Source organism: Agelaius phoeniceus, chromosome 16, assembly GCF_051311805.1.
Source record: "Agelaius phoeniceus isolate bAgePho1 chromosome 16, bAgePho1.hap1, whole genome shotgun sequence".
NCBI lineage: Eukaryota > Metazoa > Chordata > Aves > Passeriformes > Icteridae > Agelaius > Agelaius phoeniceus.
Genome location: NC_135280.1, coordinates 12,764,614 through 12,783,163, shown reverse-complemented (window position 1 = coordinate 12,783,163; position 18,550 = coordinate 12,764,614). Strand labels below are relative to the sequence as shown.

Here is an 18,550-nt window from a genome sequence, read left to right as displayed (position 1 = left end):
AAAAAAAGGCAGGCAAAACCCTGGAAAAAATGGAGCAAAGAGGGATAGAAAACAGTTCAGAAGATTTATTATGTTATGGAATCAATTTAGGAAGGGGAAATACTGGATGAGGAGGACGCTCAGTATTTGTGGTGTTTGTGCAGCCTCTGTCTCTGGGGTTAACTCCAGCAGGCTGTGCTGTCCTGGCCATCAGCCCTGCTGGGCCTGGCCTTGCCCTGAGCTGGGATTTCACAGCTGCCACTCCATCCCTCTGTGCTGCTTGGTGGCTTCAAGGAAAAGGAGAGCAGGCAGCAGCCTGTGGGTGTCAGGTAACATCTGTTACCTAAAAAATCACCCTGCCCAGCCCTGAGAAAAATATAATTGATATTTTCTTGTATTTGTGGAGTTCCCAGATGAAGGAAGGAATGAGGAATCTGACTCCATGTTCTCAGAAGGCTGATTTATTACTTTATGATACTATATTATATTAAAGGATACTATATTATATTAAATAGTACTATACTAAATTATACCAAAGAATACAGAAAGGATACTTAGAGAAGGCTAAAAAGATAATAATGAAAACTGGTGACTCTCTCCAGAGTCCTGACACAGCTTGGCCCTGATTGGCCAAAGAGTGAAAACAACTCCCAGCAGAATGCAATGGAACAATCACCTGTGGGTAAACAATCTCCAAACACATTCCACATGAGCACAACACAGGAGAAGCAAATGAGATCAGAATTGTTTTCCTTTTCTCTGAGGCTCCTCAGCTTCCCAGGAGAAAAATCCTGGGTAAGGGGATTTATTAGAAAATATGATGGTGACAATATACTTCATTATATTTTATAAAATGGCCCTATTATATGTGTTATATAAAAATGCAAGCAAAGGTTTTTCTGAAATATGTTTAATGAAAATGAGGAATTTACTGACTCTGACAGGAGCCAATATATTCCTGGAAGAAATGTTGTAATAGAGAATTTAATCGTCCACTTCTGGGTTTTGTGTTGGTTGTCTGCAAGCCCCCACTGGCAGGGAAGCACTGCTGGGATTTCCTGAGCAGCACTGATGCTCCCCATGTCTTGGACACAGTTTTTGCTTCAGGCCCCTGGGAATGCTCTGGGAGCAGCTCTGTGCTGTGGAGGGAGAATGAGAAAACTTTGCTGCCAATAAGAGTTGTTTGCAAGGCCAGGATGAGTCAACACAGGAAAGTACACTTGCTTGTGTGGTGTTCTTTATGCTTCTGACTGTATTTCTACATTCCCTGAAAAAGGTTCCTTGAAGAAATTTAGGGATTGCCTGTGAAGAAGAAAATTTTTGCTGTCAATTTTTCAGGAAATCCTCTCATGATTAATCTCCGTTGATACTTGAAATTTCTGTTCCCAGACAGATTTTCCCTGTGCTAAAGAAATGATTCTGTAGGAAAGAACAGAATGTCTGAAGAAGACAGCAAACACACACCTAAAATGGTAATTTAGTTATGATGGCTTTGTGCTGTGCTTACATCTGTGTTTCCAAGGGCTGATTTGATTATGGAGCAGTTTCTTCTTAGAATAAACCAGCATGTTTAGGAAGGCATTGACTCATGGCAGAGCTAAAACTGACAACAGTTAAATGTAACTCCTTCCATTAACAATAATGGAATTCATGTTGTATCATTATCATGGTTGGAAAGCCTGTCAAGAAAGGAAAAAAAAAAAAAGCACTGCACAGCTTTGATTTATATGGTTTTTATGTCGAGAGCATGTGTTGGTGATCCCAGCTGGACTATAAAGGGCACTGGCATTCCATTGCCAAGATTTAGGTGCCATTTAAAAGTACAAAATCAGCTTTGGAGGCAAGGGTTGAAGTTAAATCTTGACAACACACAGAAAATAAAAAGTGTATAATGAGAAGAAAGAAAAGATATTAGGGAGAGGTCAGGAAAAAAATTTCTTTAGCATCAGAAACCCTTTGAATAAAAAGGGGCACAATAAAATATAAGTCCAAGGGGGTAGTTGATGTCAGGCAGTGGGAGAATGTCTGGTGAAGTTTTAGGCTGCACACTGAAAATTCCCCAGCTGAGCTGGTGAGAGCACGGTGCTGATGTCACCAAGGCCATGGATGTGAGCTGTGTCTGGGTGATGCACTGAGAGCTGGGCTCAGAAATCCCTGTGGGTCCCTTCCAGCCTGGAATATCCTGTGGAGCCCCTCTCAGCAGTGGCCCTGCTGCCTGGGCAGGAATGCAGTGGCTGCAGCTGAGCCTGTGGTGGCTGATGCAAAGAAAAGTGAGTGGAGAACTTGGGAGCGAAGGAGGATTGCATGGCCTGGGCTGTGAGCTGGGGAAAAGTGTGGGCTTGGGCTGAGAACAGAAAAATACTTTATTTACAACAAATGGGGTCATTCCCAATGGAAAGATGAAAAGAGACCTATTTTCTTGAGCTCCTCCTGAGATGAGTCCAGGCTACAGGATACTATGGTTCCAATCTTGACTTTGAATTGGACCCAAGAACAGTAATAAAACCAAAATTGTTCAAATCATTTAAGAAGAAAAATCCCTTCTGTGCTCATGCTCCCTATTTAAATTTCCTTAAAACAGCATTTCCCTCTTCTACCTGTGCTGCTGAGTTTTTAATACATCTATTTAAATGCAAATTTTGACTTTTGGTCTGTAATCACAAAAATGTTTGACACATAAATTTTTATCAGCAATGTAATTTTATAGAGGAGCAGTAATGGAGTGGTAGGCCACAAATAGCAGGGTGATGCATTGCTCACCCTGTTCAGTGTGGGGAAGTGCCTGCTCCAGTGTCAGATTGTTTCCTCAATGCTCAACTTACTGAGATGCATGTGGTGCTCTAGAGAACTTTTTAACTGTACTTGGAGTGTTTGCTTGTGTACCAAAAGCTCCCTGAGGACAATCATTTCTTTGTGTGCCCTGAATTGCTGCCATGGCAGTGCTGACAGCTGTATCTTCAAGAAGGGAAGGGTTTTTCCCAGCCCAGCATTTTTCTCCTCTTTTCAGTGGGTTTATTGCTTGGGTAGGGGAATGTTTTACCAGCGTGCTGCCAAAGCCAGTGCTGGTTGCTCTTTGCTGGCTGCTGAGGGTGTGGTTTGTATTTCATCTTTCCCCACTCCCATCAGACAGTCTGGCCCTCCCCAGTCCCTGTCCAGGGTGCTGGTGGCCACCTGTGGGAAATGGAAAAATAGAAACTCCCACTGAAAGGTTTGAACTGCAGCCCTGGGAGAAGCTTGGATTGGTGTAAAAATAAGATACACAGATATTGAGTAGAAAAATCATAAACTTGTGTTTCTATGGTTGGAAGTGAGATTATGCCCTAAGTAAGTGAGAAACTGCATTGATAAAATGGTGAAGGGTTTATAGGGTAGGGGTGTGGTTGTGTAGAGTAAGCTGAGAGTTTAGAATTTAGGATAGAAGCATCTGTGTGCATGTGAGACAGAAGCCTGTTGGACAAAAGTATCCACAATGCAGCAAAATTAATTAAAGGTGATGGGTCAGAAAAGCAAAATAAACCTTGTGGCATGTATCCATTGGGTTAGAAAGTTCTGTATTGCCTTGTAACAAAGAACTTGTGGCCACTCTGAGCTATGGCTGGCTGCTTGTGTCACAGATCTCACTGAGACTGATGTTTGTGTGAGCAATAAATCCTTCTTAGCCTGATGATGGTGCCATCCCTCCATTAACAGCAGTGATCATCACAGCCAGCAGCCCTGGTGTCCCTGCCAGGGCCACATCTGCTGAGCAGGGCCACAGCTGCAGCAGTGACAGAGCCCAGCTGCAGCAGGCAGGGCCTGTTTGGCAGAGCTGTCTGTCCTGCTGTCTGTCTGCTGGGCTGAGCAGCCACAGCAGCACCAGGATACTATGTGGTGATACTATGTCATGACCAGGAGTGCCTTTGGTCAGGGCTTGGCACAGCTGGGGTGGCCCTGCAGCCATGGGTGCTGCTGTGCTTGGGCAAGCCACACATTCTGCCCCGTGAATCTCAGAATATCCTGAGCTGGCAGGGACCCTCAGGATCATCCAGTCCCACCCCTGGCCCTGCACAGACCCCCCAACACTCCCACCCTGTGCCTGGGCATTGTCCAAGCTCTCCTGGAGCTCCGGCAGCCTCGGGGCTGTGCCCATTCCCTGGGGAGCCTGGGCAGTGCCAGCACCCTCTGGGGATGAACCTTTCCCAAAATCCAGCCTGAGCTGCCCTGGCCCAGCTCCAGCCATTCCCTGTCCCTGTCCCAGGGTGCAGAGATTGGAGCTGCCCCTTCACTGCCCCTCATGAGGATGTTGGAGACCACAGTGAGGTCCCCTCAGGCTCCTCCAGGCTGAACAGACCCAGTGCCCCCAGCTGCTGCTCTCCAGCCCTTCCCCATCCTCGTGGCCTCCTCTGGAAGCTCTCCAATGGCTTCCTGTGTTTTCTGTCCTGGTGCCCCAAGCTGCACCCAGAGCTCGAGGCGAGGCAGAGTTAAGAAATGCTGTTTTCATGTTGGTATTGGCTGCTCAGACACAGGGTAGAGCAGAGAATGGTGCCAGGCATGAAAGGAGTGTTAATCCCACTCTTGACTTCTCAGGGATCAATAATATCTGAACATTAATTCATTTGAAAGAAACACTATACCCATACAGGGAGCCAAGTCTGTGCCTCCCTGTGATAGCAGGCTTATATTTACTTAATTCTAGTATTACCTGAAGGTAGGTGGCTGCTTTCATTTTACTTATTGTTCAAAATAATTCTTATATTATGGCAAAGATCAATACAAAATGCCAGATATCTTATTGTACTTACAGAAGATCACACACCTTAGGTTCTGCACATTCTGCACTTTATATTCCCTAGATGCCCTGGCATTAATTGCATACTTCAGATTGCAAATGACAGAGGATCTGAAGGGCACTGTGCTACATTTTCATTCTCATCATCTCTGTTTTCTGAATTTAGACAGGTTACAAAGTATTACTGAGGATTTGAGCAGTGTTGAAGCCATTTAAATATAGCAGTAACATATCAAGTGTATCAAACAGTTCCTCACTGTTTGGCAAAGGACAAGAAATTTGGAGAGGAGGAAAATCTTGAACCAAAAGCTGTTTGACTGCATTGAGAGTCTGGAGAAATGATTTCTTACACTCTTCACTCAGTGGGTTCATTGCTGACTTTCCTGCTCACTCAAGTGTCCTGGGGCCTGTTTCATTGCCACTCCTCTCTCCTGACTGCCTTTGCTTTGCTCTGCTAAAATCTGTTTATTCACTGCTGCTGAGGCTGGAGTGGCCTGGATCATTAGCTACCTGTTCAAGGTTAACTTTTTATGCTGAAATGGCTTTTTGTGAAACACCTTTTAAGATTTTGAAAATACTTGGCATTGTCTTACCTAAAAGCCTGAGATTTGAGTGCAGCCATCATCATATTTTTAGTGAAATTGAGATTTTGCTCTCTTTCCTCCTCTCTCTCAGTGTTGTAAAAACACTCACATTATTTTTAGTCCATTTCTGCTTTATTCATGTGCAAGAACAACAAATGTCCTGAGTATATCTGTGAAGTGCTTTACTTTCCAAGTGCTTATGTAATTTGCTGGACACTAATGTTTAAATGTTTGCATATTGAAAAAAACCCAAGTATTTGTGTATTCAGAAATACCACACTAGTGGTTTCCACTCCTCATTCTGATCAACCTTTTTTCTCTTAAGCACTAAGCAAATTTCATAGTGTAGTCATGCAATTTTTATAATAATTTTGACACTGGAAATTAATTGTAGGCTTGATCAAGATACTTGTTCAATGACACAGCCACACAGACCAGATTTCCTATAGAAGGTTGTGATCAGTGTCAGCCAGTTTCTCTTTATTTGTGCTGGCCCTTTTTTAGTTTTTAACATGCTATGGCCTCAGATTTTGGATATTGTCTTCATCAGTCTGGATCTTGAGAATTTGTGTCCTCAAGTCATCAAAGCACAGGAATCTTGGTCTGCCAGCTCAGAGCAGCATCTGGAGCTGCAGGTGCAGCACCAGGAGAATCCCCTGCACCTCCTCAGGTCCAGGAGGATTTCCAGATCATGAAATGGTTCCCACGAGCCACTCCAGGACACCAGCTTTAATACAATTAACCTTCTTGACCCTCCTCGTCGTGTTTTGCCTTTTAAATTACCTGATTTTCCAGCCTAACATGTAGTAAACCCTTCATTAGTCATTTTGGTCATGGTGTGTTTGTAGAGGGGATGGAAGTGGAGGAAACAGGCTCACAGCAGCTACAGCCAAACCAGGGGTATAGCCCAGATGAAATTCAGGAAAAGAGAAATCCTAAGGGGAAGAGAGAGCTATTTTTATTAGCAGTTTGTCTCTTTATGGTGACCTGTGTTGGGCAAGGGGAATCCTGTTATTGCCAGGCACTGAAGGAAGCTCTCTGTGCTGGTCTTAGACTGCAGAGAAAGCAGGGTAGAAATGGAATGTGAAAAGGGAGCTTGCAGGTGACAGCTTCAAGCTGTAATACAGTGTTTCAGCCCCATTTTAAGGTGTTTAATATATATTTGATGTCATGCCTTTTTTGAAAAGCTTGTCAATGTTTTATTTAGGAGGGAAAACTACAGGAAAATAGATGGTTAATGGTGAAACTTCCATCCCTGCTGTAGGAGAGGAGACAGAACATATCAAATACCAGGTTCTGGAGGCAGATTTGTGGGGCTCAGTCCTGTGCCAAGCTATTGTTGAAGCTGGATTGCTTGCAGGTAAATAAAGCACTGACTGTTTGAGCCAGTGCCCAGGTGGAATTCCTTAGGATGGAATTAGCAGTGGCCAGAGGGATGGGGCAGTGAACTCTTGGTGTCCTCACAGGGCTCAAAGCTCCTCCTGGTTGGTGTCAGGGCTGAAAAGTGTGTGAGCTCCACAATGGCACAGCCTGTGACTGAGCACTGGTGCTTTGGGATTCGTGTGGATCAAGGCTCTCACATGAAATATTGGTGCTGTCAGTTCCTGCATGGGGGAGGCTTCTGTACTGTTGGGATGCTGAACTGCAAATAAAGGAGCAAGAGGATAAAAAGATTAGAAATAGGTGTGTTTCTTCCTCTTTCAAAGCCCTCACAAAGCATTGCTGGAATTATCCTTGTTGGCAAAGCTGAGTTATTTTTATAGTTATTGCACTTGTGCACCTCTCAACTGGGCTTAGCAGAAGTTCACTAGGTAGAAGTAAAGTTGTGCTTGCTAGGCAAACCAAAATCCAAAATACCAGCAGGTCTGAATGCAAACCCAACATTTTTTAAGAGAAAAATCTGAGAAATAAAGCATCCACTTTTACTTTAGTGTTAGGACTCTTATAGCTATAAATCCAAATTCACTGCCATTACTCATCTCTCTAAGGTGTTGATTTTATAGAAGTGATGCTAGGGAAACAACCCACCCAAAAGTGAATTAAAATCTAAATCTTAAGTTATCACACAAATGTTTGCTATTTATACTGTCCATCTGTCTATGGTGCCTGACAGATAATCAATATACTTTTACTAAAAAAAAATAAATCCTGTTGCTCTGGAGAAACACAGCACTGAGCTCAGCCAGAAGTTCCTGTAATTCCTCCGAGCAAAGCTGCATTTGCAGAGTGGGCTGAGAAATAAGGGCAGATGAATATTTCCTAATAACTGAATAGTCAAATAGTGGCATTGAAAGCTAGAACAAAACATCTGTGTCCTAAACTCTGTGCTCTTGAGCAAGGCTGCTTGGGGCTGCAAGGAGTGGGCAGTGCTGCCTGCTCTCAGTTGCACTAACACTGATTTATTTGTGTTTTTTGCGTGGGGGAAATGTTTGCATTTTGCTGCTGAGGTTTGGAAGAAATTCAGTTTTTCTTGCTTGGTGATCAGCAAGCTGTTGTGTGGAGCTCAGTTATTATGGCTCCAGTTTTTCCCTCCTCGTGGGCCTTTCTGTTGAAATTTGGGACTTTTCAGGGGGCTGGTTTCAGTGGGAGGTTGGTGCTGTCTTTTGGTGGAAAGAATGCCTAAACTCCAGCTTCTGCAGATGACTCATGTATCACAGCTAATCAGAGTCACAGTGCTTCTTCATACATCTGATTATCTATGTTTGTGGCAGGCTTATTTTCATTAGGGAAACAAACTCTAAAGCTATAATAATCCAGTGAAATGTTATGTACAATTGTATAGATGTGAGCTGAATTTTTTACTTCGTATCAAAGAGGAATGGTCACTGTAATGAAACAAATTCTATTTGTATTTCTGCAAGTCCATTAACAACTAAATGTGTAAAACAAAACATTTTTTCTCATTTATTCTTCAGGTTTTGCAGAATGCTGGTTTTTTGTCTGTTTTTCAGCTCATAATAAACTTCTGTGGTAGAATCTTCCAGCTGAATCTGGAAGGGTTTTGCAGGTCTTTGAAGTACCAGCCTTTATCTAGTTTGGGATGTGTGGCTCTTCTTAGTAAGTTAATAGAATCTACCTCCTGACACATTACAGGGGAAAATGTTAAATAAATTCCTTGTTATTGCATTAAATCTCAGGGGGGGAAAATGGCCAGTTTGGAAATAAAATTCTTATTATTGAGTGGCTTTTCAGGGTTTTGAGGGTTCAGCCAAAACAAAATTGAAATAGTTATAATGGAAAAAACCTGCAGCACACAAGTTCTATTTAGCCTTATTTAGTTCTCCTACTGAGGCATTTTTAATCTTTTCAAGGGTGAGTTTGAGAGTTAATTGTTGATTTTGTCAGTTTTATAAGCACACCAACATAATGAATTTTTGACGTGCTGAAAGAACAATGAGCAAGTTCAGAATTTTGAATTTTCAGGAGTGTGGTTTGTCTGCTTTTGGCATTATTTGGTTTAGAGCAAAGAGCAGCCCACCCTCAGGACTCTGCTGCTGTCTGCAGAACCACCAGCGCTGTGACAGCAGTGCCTGCATAGTGTCTGCATCTATTTATTCACATTAATAGTGAATAAAAGTGTTGGATGGACCTAAAAGCAGAGGGGAAGGAGGTGCTTTTGACTGGTGGTGTGGAATAAGTCCTGTTGATTTTGGTTGTTTGGCTGTAATTGGCTGTAATTACAATTGTAATTGTAATTTCAATTTTCCCACATGGTGCAGCAGCAGAGCCCACGGAGGCACCCAGAAGTTACCTGCAAGTAGCTGGGTTTGCAGACAGAGACCTTTTATCCCTGCCATTTGTCACTGGCTGTGCCAGGTGTGTCTGGGGGCTCTGCTGCAGGTGTCTCTGGTCTGCAGCTCCTGGCAAATTGATCCTTTGTGCCCCTGGAGCTGCCCCCAGCAGGCTGCAGAGGCAAACCATGGGCAGCAGCCTCTGCTTTTTATTCTTATCGTACTGGCACACAGAATATGCCCAAAAATACCTCGTGCAAAACAAAAAAAGGTGCCTAGAATATTTAGTGATTGATTTTGCAATTAGAAATTTGCTGGTCATTGTCCTGCCCCAGGATAGATTTCAGGGTAGTGATTGAAGCCAGAACAGAAGAGACAACGTCTTTTAAAGTCATTCTGTCAAATCACTTAAATTAGTTTAAAGGGCAGTTCATCCAATTTCAGAAAATACCGCTTGTGTCTTTTCCCAGTGCTCCTGGATTTTGAAAAGTTATTGCTGATGTCTCAAGGAAAGGATTCCAAGCGCTGTGAGAGAGCAAGCAGCTCCCTGCACAAACACACAGCGCCGGTTCTGCATGAGAAGCAGCGCTGAACTTCCTAGGAAGAGTATTTTGAGCAGGTCCAGTTGATAAGCACTCCAGAATCAATATTTCATGTTATTCTACTATACAAATATAACACTGATAGCGGCAGCACTACAAGAGCCTGGAAACAAGTCAATGTCACAGGCAGTTGGCATTCAGGCTGCATGTCCAGCAGGCAGCTCCTGCAGCTCTGGCTGTGCTTTGGGCAGGGCACCGTGTGATGGAGTGGCAGCACCAGCCATGCTCACTGCACCTCTGGGTAAGTCTTCCTCACCTTCTGCCCCCTTTACTGGAGCCACACTGGGAAATTTCTATAGAAAGGCAGATGCTGAGTTTTTCCTCTTTTTCTTAGACTGAATCACTGTGTTGAAAGGATTGATTTTAATGCCCTGACATCAAAATTTTGTTACTGATCTTGAAATAGACCAAGCGCAAATATTTTGCTCAGGGAATTAACTCTGGTTTTGAATCAGATAATTCTCTCACAATAAAAACTCTGGGAATGCTCTGTAAGGAAGATGAGTGCTCTTTGGCATTTATATTTTTTAGTTCGAGGATGTAGCAATGGGAAGACAGAATAATGAATTGCCAGGGAGGCAGGGAAGTTAGAGGAATATAACTGGTGCTTATGCCCATTATTGTTGCAGGTTTTTGACATTTAAAGTGGTTTGCAACCCTTCTCTTATCAGAGCTAATGCCAGACAATCAGTCACCCTGGCACAGCAGTTCTGTGCCTCACTGTTAGTAATGCTGCTGATAATTGATGTGCAGCAGCAGAATTTATAAATGAAATTAGCTCCCCAAAGTTTAAGTATGACTGTGATTGAAGCAGTAATGATAGAGTTCATGCAAGTACGTTTGCCATTTATCTGAATGTATCATTACTGACAGTGCTTTTCCCTTAACATTTTGTTATCCTTATTCATGTCATTGTTACAATGTCCTCTCAGATACCTGCAAATTAAACTGACTTGTACTCAATGCTGATCCTTCCTGCCCACCCCTGCACCTCCTCCTCTGGAATTAATTTGTGCAACATTTGATTTTTAAGATCTTTGGGAGCATCTATAATGTAGTCAGAGGAAAGTGCTGTTCAAATAATTGGGGAACAGCTTTGGCTTTCTTGTCAGTGAAAGCTTTTCCATCCTTTATTTGTCAGGAAGACACAATATTAGTGTTTTAATTCAAAATTCAAAAAGTGGTTTTAGCTACAAATGAAAGTGAGGAGACACAGAATTTTTAGCAACCCAGCAATGTTTCAGACTTTGGACTCAAAATCAAGAGAGCCCTACATCACCATGGATTTGATAATATCTTGAGCTAATCCTGGAGACTCTTTTTTAAAAACTCTTATGAAAAATTACTGAAGGAGACACAATTTTGGTGAAGATTCCATGGTAATCTGAAAATAAAGCGATTAAACATAAGTTGAGTCAAATAGATTCTGATTTTTAAAAATCATGTATCTGTTTTCTGTATCTTCAAAACTAGAACTTGATTATCTTATTTTGTGATGGTTTTCTCTTGTTCCAGTTATTTTTGCAAGTAGAGATTTTAAAGGGCTATAGGATAGAAGGTTTTTGGTATTAGTGAATATCAAAGAATTTGTTAGACAAAGTTTCATCATCTCCATTCTGCACAGTAAAACCCCAGAAATTCTGTGCAAAGAGGTGAGTTTGGAATAGATCAAATTACCTTGATTTACTTTAAGGATAGATAACTAAAAATGGTTTGCTCTTTTTTTGTTTGGTTGGGTTTATTTGGGTTATTGTTTGCTTTGTTGGTTTTTTTTGTGGGTTTTTTTTTTTTTTTGTTTTTTTTTGTTTTACTAGACCAACTTCTCTAATAAACTTTACTCAGATCTAAAAAGGAAAAGGTTATATTTGTGTGTTTCCCATCACTGGAGTAATTTTTCTGAAATTTCAGTAAAGATGGGGGAAAAATCCAGCAATTTAAATCAGACAATATGTATAAATTCATTGAAATGCCTGTTTTTAGAAATCCATCCAACCCTCAGCACTGACTTAATTTTAGTTCTCAGAACTGTTTTGCTTTAATCCCTTTCCAGCCACGAATTAAACTGAAGAAAATATTTACAGTGCATCTACTGCATACCAAGGGAATGGCCCACACTTCCTGGCCTGGCTGGTAGCTTTTGTGGTTTTACCTCATGAGGAGGTTGAAATAAATGAACACAAATGTGATTTCAGAAGGTTATGCCTGGTTTCAGGGGTGCTCATTTCTGTCTCTGCAGCAAAAGAACTGGAGGGCCTCCAGTTTATTCTCTTTTTTAGTATAGGAGATGTCATCTTTGAGCATATTCAGCAAATTCAGTGTCATAAGGAGACAACAGGATCAAGCAGGATCTCTCTTGCTTAAAACATTGTACAATATTCTACATACACATATGTGGTTCTGCCTTTTTGGTCATGTTTGAATATTGGGACCCAAAGGAACTAAAAAAGTTGTAGCTTCTCAGATTTTAGATCTTTGCCTGTTCAGTATTTTGGGGGGATTTTCACCTGAGTTTCTTGCAGGAAGACAGTAGTGTTGGGTCTCCTGGACACCTTTATTTTGAAGTGTTCCCTTTAACAATACATAATTTGTGACATCAGGTTTTGGTTGCTTCATTGAATGCAGTTTATTCTTCCAGTGGTTTATATTTAATTAATAATGAACTAATTGATACACCAGACAAGTTCAAGGACACAACCTCCCCAAGGTTTCACCAGCCATCTAATTTATATGAATTTCCTCTAAGTCATGACAGTGATGCTTTAATCCATTAAAACCCACATGGAAATTCAGGGACAGAACACATTTCTTAATTTCTGAGCGGTGAAGTGTAAAACTTTCAAATACCAGTGTGCGGCATTCACATTCTCTGAAAAATCCCTTCACCCAGGATTGTTCTCCTGGGAAGCTGAGAAGCCTCAGAGAAAAGGGAAACAATTCTGATCTCATTTGCTTCTCCTGTGTTGTGCTCACATGTGGAATGTGTTTGGAGATTGTTCACCCACAGGTGATTGTTCCATTGCATTCTGCTGGGAGTTGTTTTCACTCTTTGGCCAATCAGGGCCAAGCTGTGTCAGGACTCTGGAGAGAGTCAGGAGTTTTCATTACTATATTTTTAGCATTCTGTAAGTATCCTTTCAGTATTCTTTAATATAGTATAGTTTCATAAAATAATAAATTAGCCTTCTGAGGACATGGAGTCAGAGTCATCATTCCTCCCTGCCACAGGGATCCCTGCAAACACAATTCCAGTCTTGAACTGTGCCAGCCTGTGCCTGGTGTGGGCATGGGCAGTGTGGCACCAGCTCAGTGCTCTCCTGGCTGGTGCCAAAATGCTCAGGAGGGCTCAGCTCCCCCTGCTCAGGGCTCTCAGAGCTGTGAGGACACAGCCTCTGCTGGAAGCTCTTGAAGGAGTGAAGCAGTGACTTGTTTTAGCTGTTTAATTCTTGGTGGGGATTAGGCATTCATCATTTCCCTCTCTAGAGATAGACTCCATTTAGAGTAAGGGAAGGAGGGGTTTTGGAGGCTGACTCGGAGTAGCAGAGATCAAAGTGAGGTGAGGCATTGTTCTGATTTTTAAAGATTTTCTATGTTTCAGCTTTTTGATGTTTACATTCTTGTAACAAACTTTCTCACACACTTTATGTAAATAACTTATTGTTTTGCATTCTTTTATGCAAGAAGTTTAATAGATTATGAGTTTGTCCAGTGTCATTGGAGAGGTGGCACTGTCACCCTCCAATCCACTGTCCCTTTTGGAAATCTATAAATACTCAAGTCAGAAAACAAAAGATCTCTTTTTTACCTTGGAAAGAGCAGTGAGACTGTTGTGTGTTGTTTTGTGTCCTACAGTGACAGTGAGGATTGTTAAAGAGCTGTTTCTGTGCTCCCCTGTAACTGTGCTGAGCTCTCTACAGGGCTGTACCCACTCTCTGCCACTCTCAGGTGCTTTCTGTGAACTTCTCAGAAGGCCAAAGTCTTGCCCTCCTCTTGACTTTGGGCAGGATCTGTGCCTCCTTGTCATCCTCATTTTTTAAGTTTTTCTAAGCCTTCTGATGTTGACATTCTTGTAATGAACTTTCTCACACGCTTTCTGTAAATAACTGATTGTTCTGCATTCTTTTATGGAAGAGGAGAAATTTGATGGACTGTTGGTTTGTGCAGTGTCATTGGAGAGGTGGCACTGTCACCCTCCAATCCACTGGCACTTTTGGAAATCTATAAATGTTGGAGTCAGAAAATAAATTTCCCTTTTTTTACCTTGAGGGCAGCAGTGTGTGTGTTGTGTTCTGTCATGTCCTACAGTCACATCCCCTCTTGATACAGGTCTGGAGGGGGGAGTTGAGCTGAAGGACACCACTCAAGCAATGTCCAGGAGCAGAGTGAGACAAGTCCATCCCTGCCACAGCTGGCAGCCAAGGGGGATGCTGAAAAGAAGGGGCACTTCTGAAATGCCAGCAAACCTGGGATTGAGCTTTGTGGTTTGCTTTTAAAGACAGTCTTTATTAACTCAGTCCCTAAACTGGTTACCATAATGGTAACAGCAGTAGTTGTCCCTGCTTGTAGCAGGAAGGACTTTTCATAAAAGTTAATCTTCCCTGAGCAAACAAATTTTAATCTGTGGGTTCCATCATCTTCTGCTTTTTAATAGTATTGCTCTTTTAATATCACTTCTTTTCTAACAAGATCATACCCTGCTCCCTTAGGCCATGTTAAAAAGGTCAGTCACTGAGTGGTATTTTAATTCAAATAAAGAGTGAAAGACAGAGTGTTTTTGCTAGAATACTAAAAGATCACCTATTTAAATCTTCCTTTTAATGTCTGTTTAACTATCTTTCTTTGAGGCTTTTTCTATGACCTTCAACATAATTTAAACTTAATTTTTAATTCATTATTCATGCCATTAAATACTGAAACCCATTTCTTGCTGCAGTTTATTTCTCTATTAAATGCATGTGTTCTCTTGGTTTTGTTTGGTTCTGTAAAGAATTCTGATGTACTGGCATTTTAAAATACAGTAGAGAAGAATGCTTATTTTGAGAGGTAAAAAACCTCAATGTGTAAACGTTGTATTACATCAACAACATTATTTAAAGGTAAAATAAGGGGGTGGGGGAAATACTGGTTGAACCTGGGGCCTCTTACCTTGATAAATTCAGTGTAAATGCCACTGTCCTGTGTGGGCTGGGGATGGGCTGCCCTGAGTGTCCCCAATCTCTGGAGTGCTTCAGCTGCACACAGCAATAACCATGGCAGCTGCACTGACACCCTGCTGACACCTGCTCTACATCATTGTTTTGGCTTCCCCATTTTTTTCTCACTTGGTAATTGAGTTTCATGGCTTGGTGCAGGAGATGGAATGAACTGCAGATAGTTATGTTATTATAGATTAGCCATAGTGATACTGGGGTTTGTAGAGACCTGATATGCTGCAGGAAAGCACCCAGAACTAATATCACCGAATAAAGGAAATAAATTAAGCCCTTAAAATGATGTATTTTCATTGCCAGGGAGCAGTTTTTTCCACCCCTCCTAAAGCTGATACCACCAATGGGCTGGTATCTCATTTGCTGTAGCCAGGTAGGAGCTGCACCCTTGCACACAGTGTGAAGATACACAGATTCTCATCACTGCTGAACACATGCACAGTTATTTTTTTGTTGTCTGTCAGCATTCAGGTACTTTAGTAATATAAACTGCTTCTGTATCTTCCTTCACTTGATTCAATGGCCTGAAGCGTGGCACATTCACAAGCAGTTGGGTAAATAAGGGAAAAATCCAGTGTTCTGTTACTGTTGCTTCCCAGAGTTTTTGTCTGGCAGTCATTAGCAGTACAAGTTTATTGGAGAAACTTTTGAAGAGAGTACAATGCACTGTTAAGGAAAAAAAAGTGCCAAAAATCCAAGGTTAAGTTGCAAGAGTGAAGTAGCAGAGCTATAATATTTTATAATGTTCCTCTGGGGTTTTTAAAGCAGGGGAGAGAGAGAAAACATTTCCCAAAAGCACAAAGTTTCCTTAAATTTGGCACAGCTCTGTAGGTGGCAGGAGCACTGATGGCACTGGGGGACTGTCAGCACTGTCACAGTGACCTGAGGACCTGCTGGGTGCCCCTGCAGCTCCTGAGCCAGGGCTGGCATGTCCCATGCAGGTCCCTGATCTGTGTGTGACATGTCCCTGTGGCTCTGGATGGCCATGCAGGAGCCAGGGAGAAATTTATGTATGAATATATATATGAATGTGAAATAAATATATGAAATATATGCAGAGATCCACTGTAGCTCTAGATGGCCATGCAGGTCCCACAGTCAGGGGTGACACTGTGGCTCTGGGTTGCCATTCAGTCCCTGCTCCGTGGGTGACACTGTGGCCCTGGGTTGCCATGCATGTCCCTGTTCCATGGGTGACACTGTGGCCCTGGGTTGCTGTGCAGTCCCTGTGTGACACTGTGGCCCTGGGTTGCCATGCAGCCCCTGTTCCATGGGTGACACTGTGGCTCTGGGTTGCCATGCAGGTCCCTGTGTGACACTGTGGCCCTGGGCTGCCATGCAGTCCCTGTTCCATGGGTGACACTGTGGCCCTGGGTTGCCATGCAGTCCCTGTGTGACACTGTGGCTCTGGGTTGCCATGCAGTCCCTGCTCTGTGTGACACTGTGGCTCTGGGTTACCATTCAGTCCCTGCTCTGTGTGACACTGTGGCCCTGCATTGCCATGCAGTCCCTGTGTGACACTGTGGCCCTGGGTTGCCATGCCGTCCCTGTGTGACACTGTGGCCCTGGGTTGCCATGCAGTCCCTGCTCTGTGTGTGACACTGTGGCTCTGGGTTACCATTCAGTCCCTGCTCTGTGTGTGACACTGTGGCCCTGGGTTACCATTCAGTCCCTGCTCTGTGTGACACTGTGGCCCTGCATTGCCATGCCGTCCCTGCTCCCTGTGGCTCTGTGGTGCCACACCAGGCCCTGCTGAGCCAGCAGAGTGTGCCATCCCTGCCTTTTCCTTGTCCCCATCCTGGAGCACACCCAAGGCCGTGCCCTATCAGACCAGGACAGCTCCCAGAGGAGGGCAGGGCACGGCCCTGCCTGTGCTGCTTGAGAAGAGAATTCCAGCCCCTCACTGAGCTGCTGTCTGTCTGTCTGTCTGTCTGTCTGTCCCCAAGCAGCGCTCCCAGCCAGCCCAGCGGGCATTCCCAGCGTGTCCCAGCAATCCTGGGGTGCCAGCACTCCCTCCCCAGGGACCCTCAGCTGGTGTCCCCTTTGCTGAGCCACCCCAGCACAGCCCTGCCATCCCCAGGCTGCCAGGGCAGATTGATGGGCTCCACAGCTGTCCTCAGTTAATGGAATCCATATATTCTGTCACCCTGCAGGACCTCCCTGGGAAATTACCTCCCCTTTCCTTGCTCTTGGAGAAGAGTTATTGTATGAGAGCCAAGCTGGGATTAGCTGCTTTTATCCACAAGACAGATCTACATATATCTTCATTTTTTTCCTTCTTTTTAATTTTTTTTTATTTTATCCTCTTCTTCCTTTTCCCCCTCTCCTTTAAACATCTTGAAGTAATTTGTGACAAGGTTAAATTTCTGTACTGCTTGTTGAAACACCACATTAGGGGCACAATTTGAACAGCATTAGTGAAATACCAGCTCTCTACTGGTATATATTTCTGCATTCTCAATTCTGTTTTGAAAAAATACAATAATGGATAGGATAATCTGCTAATTCTATCTTATAGCAGATGGAATGTGTGTCCTGGACCATATGGCTGCTGGTTTGGGCTCTTTGGGATATCCTGTTGCTTTTACCATTTATGTTGTTGCTTTGGAACTTGCTGGTGTGATGTTGAAGCACATACATACAATTCTTCACAAGTTCTTAGCTAAAACCACTCTAATCGTGAAATACAGCTAGATCTAGGGCTGCCTGAGTTTTGTGTAAAGCTTTATATGAAATATATGCAGAGATCCACTTTATTGGGTGTGTAGACAGGAGATAAAAAAGAGCCTTCTTATGTATATTTTGAGTTTATTTTAGTGTCATCAGTGCAAAAATAATTCTGTTAATTTTGCTAAATGATACTCTGCATGTGCTTTTCTCAGTTTACACAAAAGTAGTATTTGTGGAAAGCTTAAGATAAAAATTATCTTTCAATTTGTCAGAGAAATGAGTCTCCTGTTTCCATTCCAAAAAGCCAAGATGGATAATCTGGAACTTGTGAAGGGGCCCATATTAAATTAATTCTTCACAAATTTTTTGTGTATTGATGAGCTGAGGCTTATTAAAAAAACGTGATTATGTTAAGATAGCATTGCTGTCTTTGTGAGATGCAGAAGTTTGTTTGATAAATGATCTCTCTTGGGATTCTCAGCAGAGAATTTCAGAGCTGGAGTGATTTTACAGCCCATTGCTGGTGCTCTGATTTGTGTTATTGTCCTTGACAGGGGAGCAGTGCTGGGGCACAGCCATGACCTTTATGTAAAGCAGTTCCTGTCACCTGTGTGGGTTTGCAGCAGAGCAAGGCTCCTCTGCTGCCAATCCTTGCTATACATGCTGCTGAAAAAGAGAGTTTGGTGATTTGTTTGTCTTTCTTTAGTTACAGCCAAAGCTCAGGAGTGAGCTCAGCTCCAGCCCACAGTGCAGCCAGCCCAGGGGGTGCAGGGGGACCCCAAACTTCACCATGTGCTCCCACACCTCACTGTGTGACCCCAAACTTCACCATGTGCCCCCAAACCCCACTGTGTGACCCCAAACCTCCCTTTGTGACCCCAAACCTCACCGTATGACCCCAAACTTCAGCATGTGCTTCCAGACCTCACTGTGTGCCCCCAAACCCCACTGGGTGACCTCAGACCTCACCGTGTGCCCCCAAACTTCACCATGTGCCCCCAAACCTCACTGT

General features: G+C 43.1%; 1 protein-coding gene across 26 annotated transcripts in view; it reads left to right on the top strand.

Annotated features, from left to right (window-relative positions):
• The window catches only part of RBFOX1 (RNA binding fox-1 homolog 1), a 1,204,921-nt gene that overhangs the window by 551,215 nt on the left and 635,156 nt on the right, over nucleotides 1-18,550 (top strand). The window contains exon 1 of one of the 26 annotated variants that reach the window (XM_077187107.1): nucleotides 9,641-9,905. The exons of 24 other annotated variants lie outside the window; for them this stretch is intronic. In XM_077187107.1, coding sequence (XP_077043222.1) covers nucleotides 9,867-9,905 — 39 coding nt within the window. In that variant the 5' untranslated portion in view covers nucleotides 9,641-9,866. Of the gene's footprint in view, nucleotides 1-9,640; nucleotides 9,906-18,550 lie in introns of those variants that run through there. One more of the 26 variants, XM_077187101.1, reaches the window with a different exon arrangement.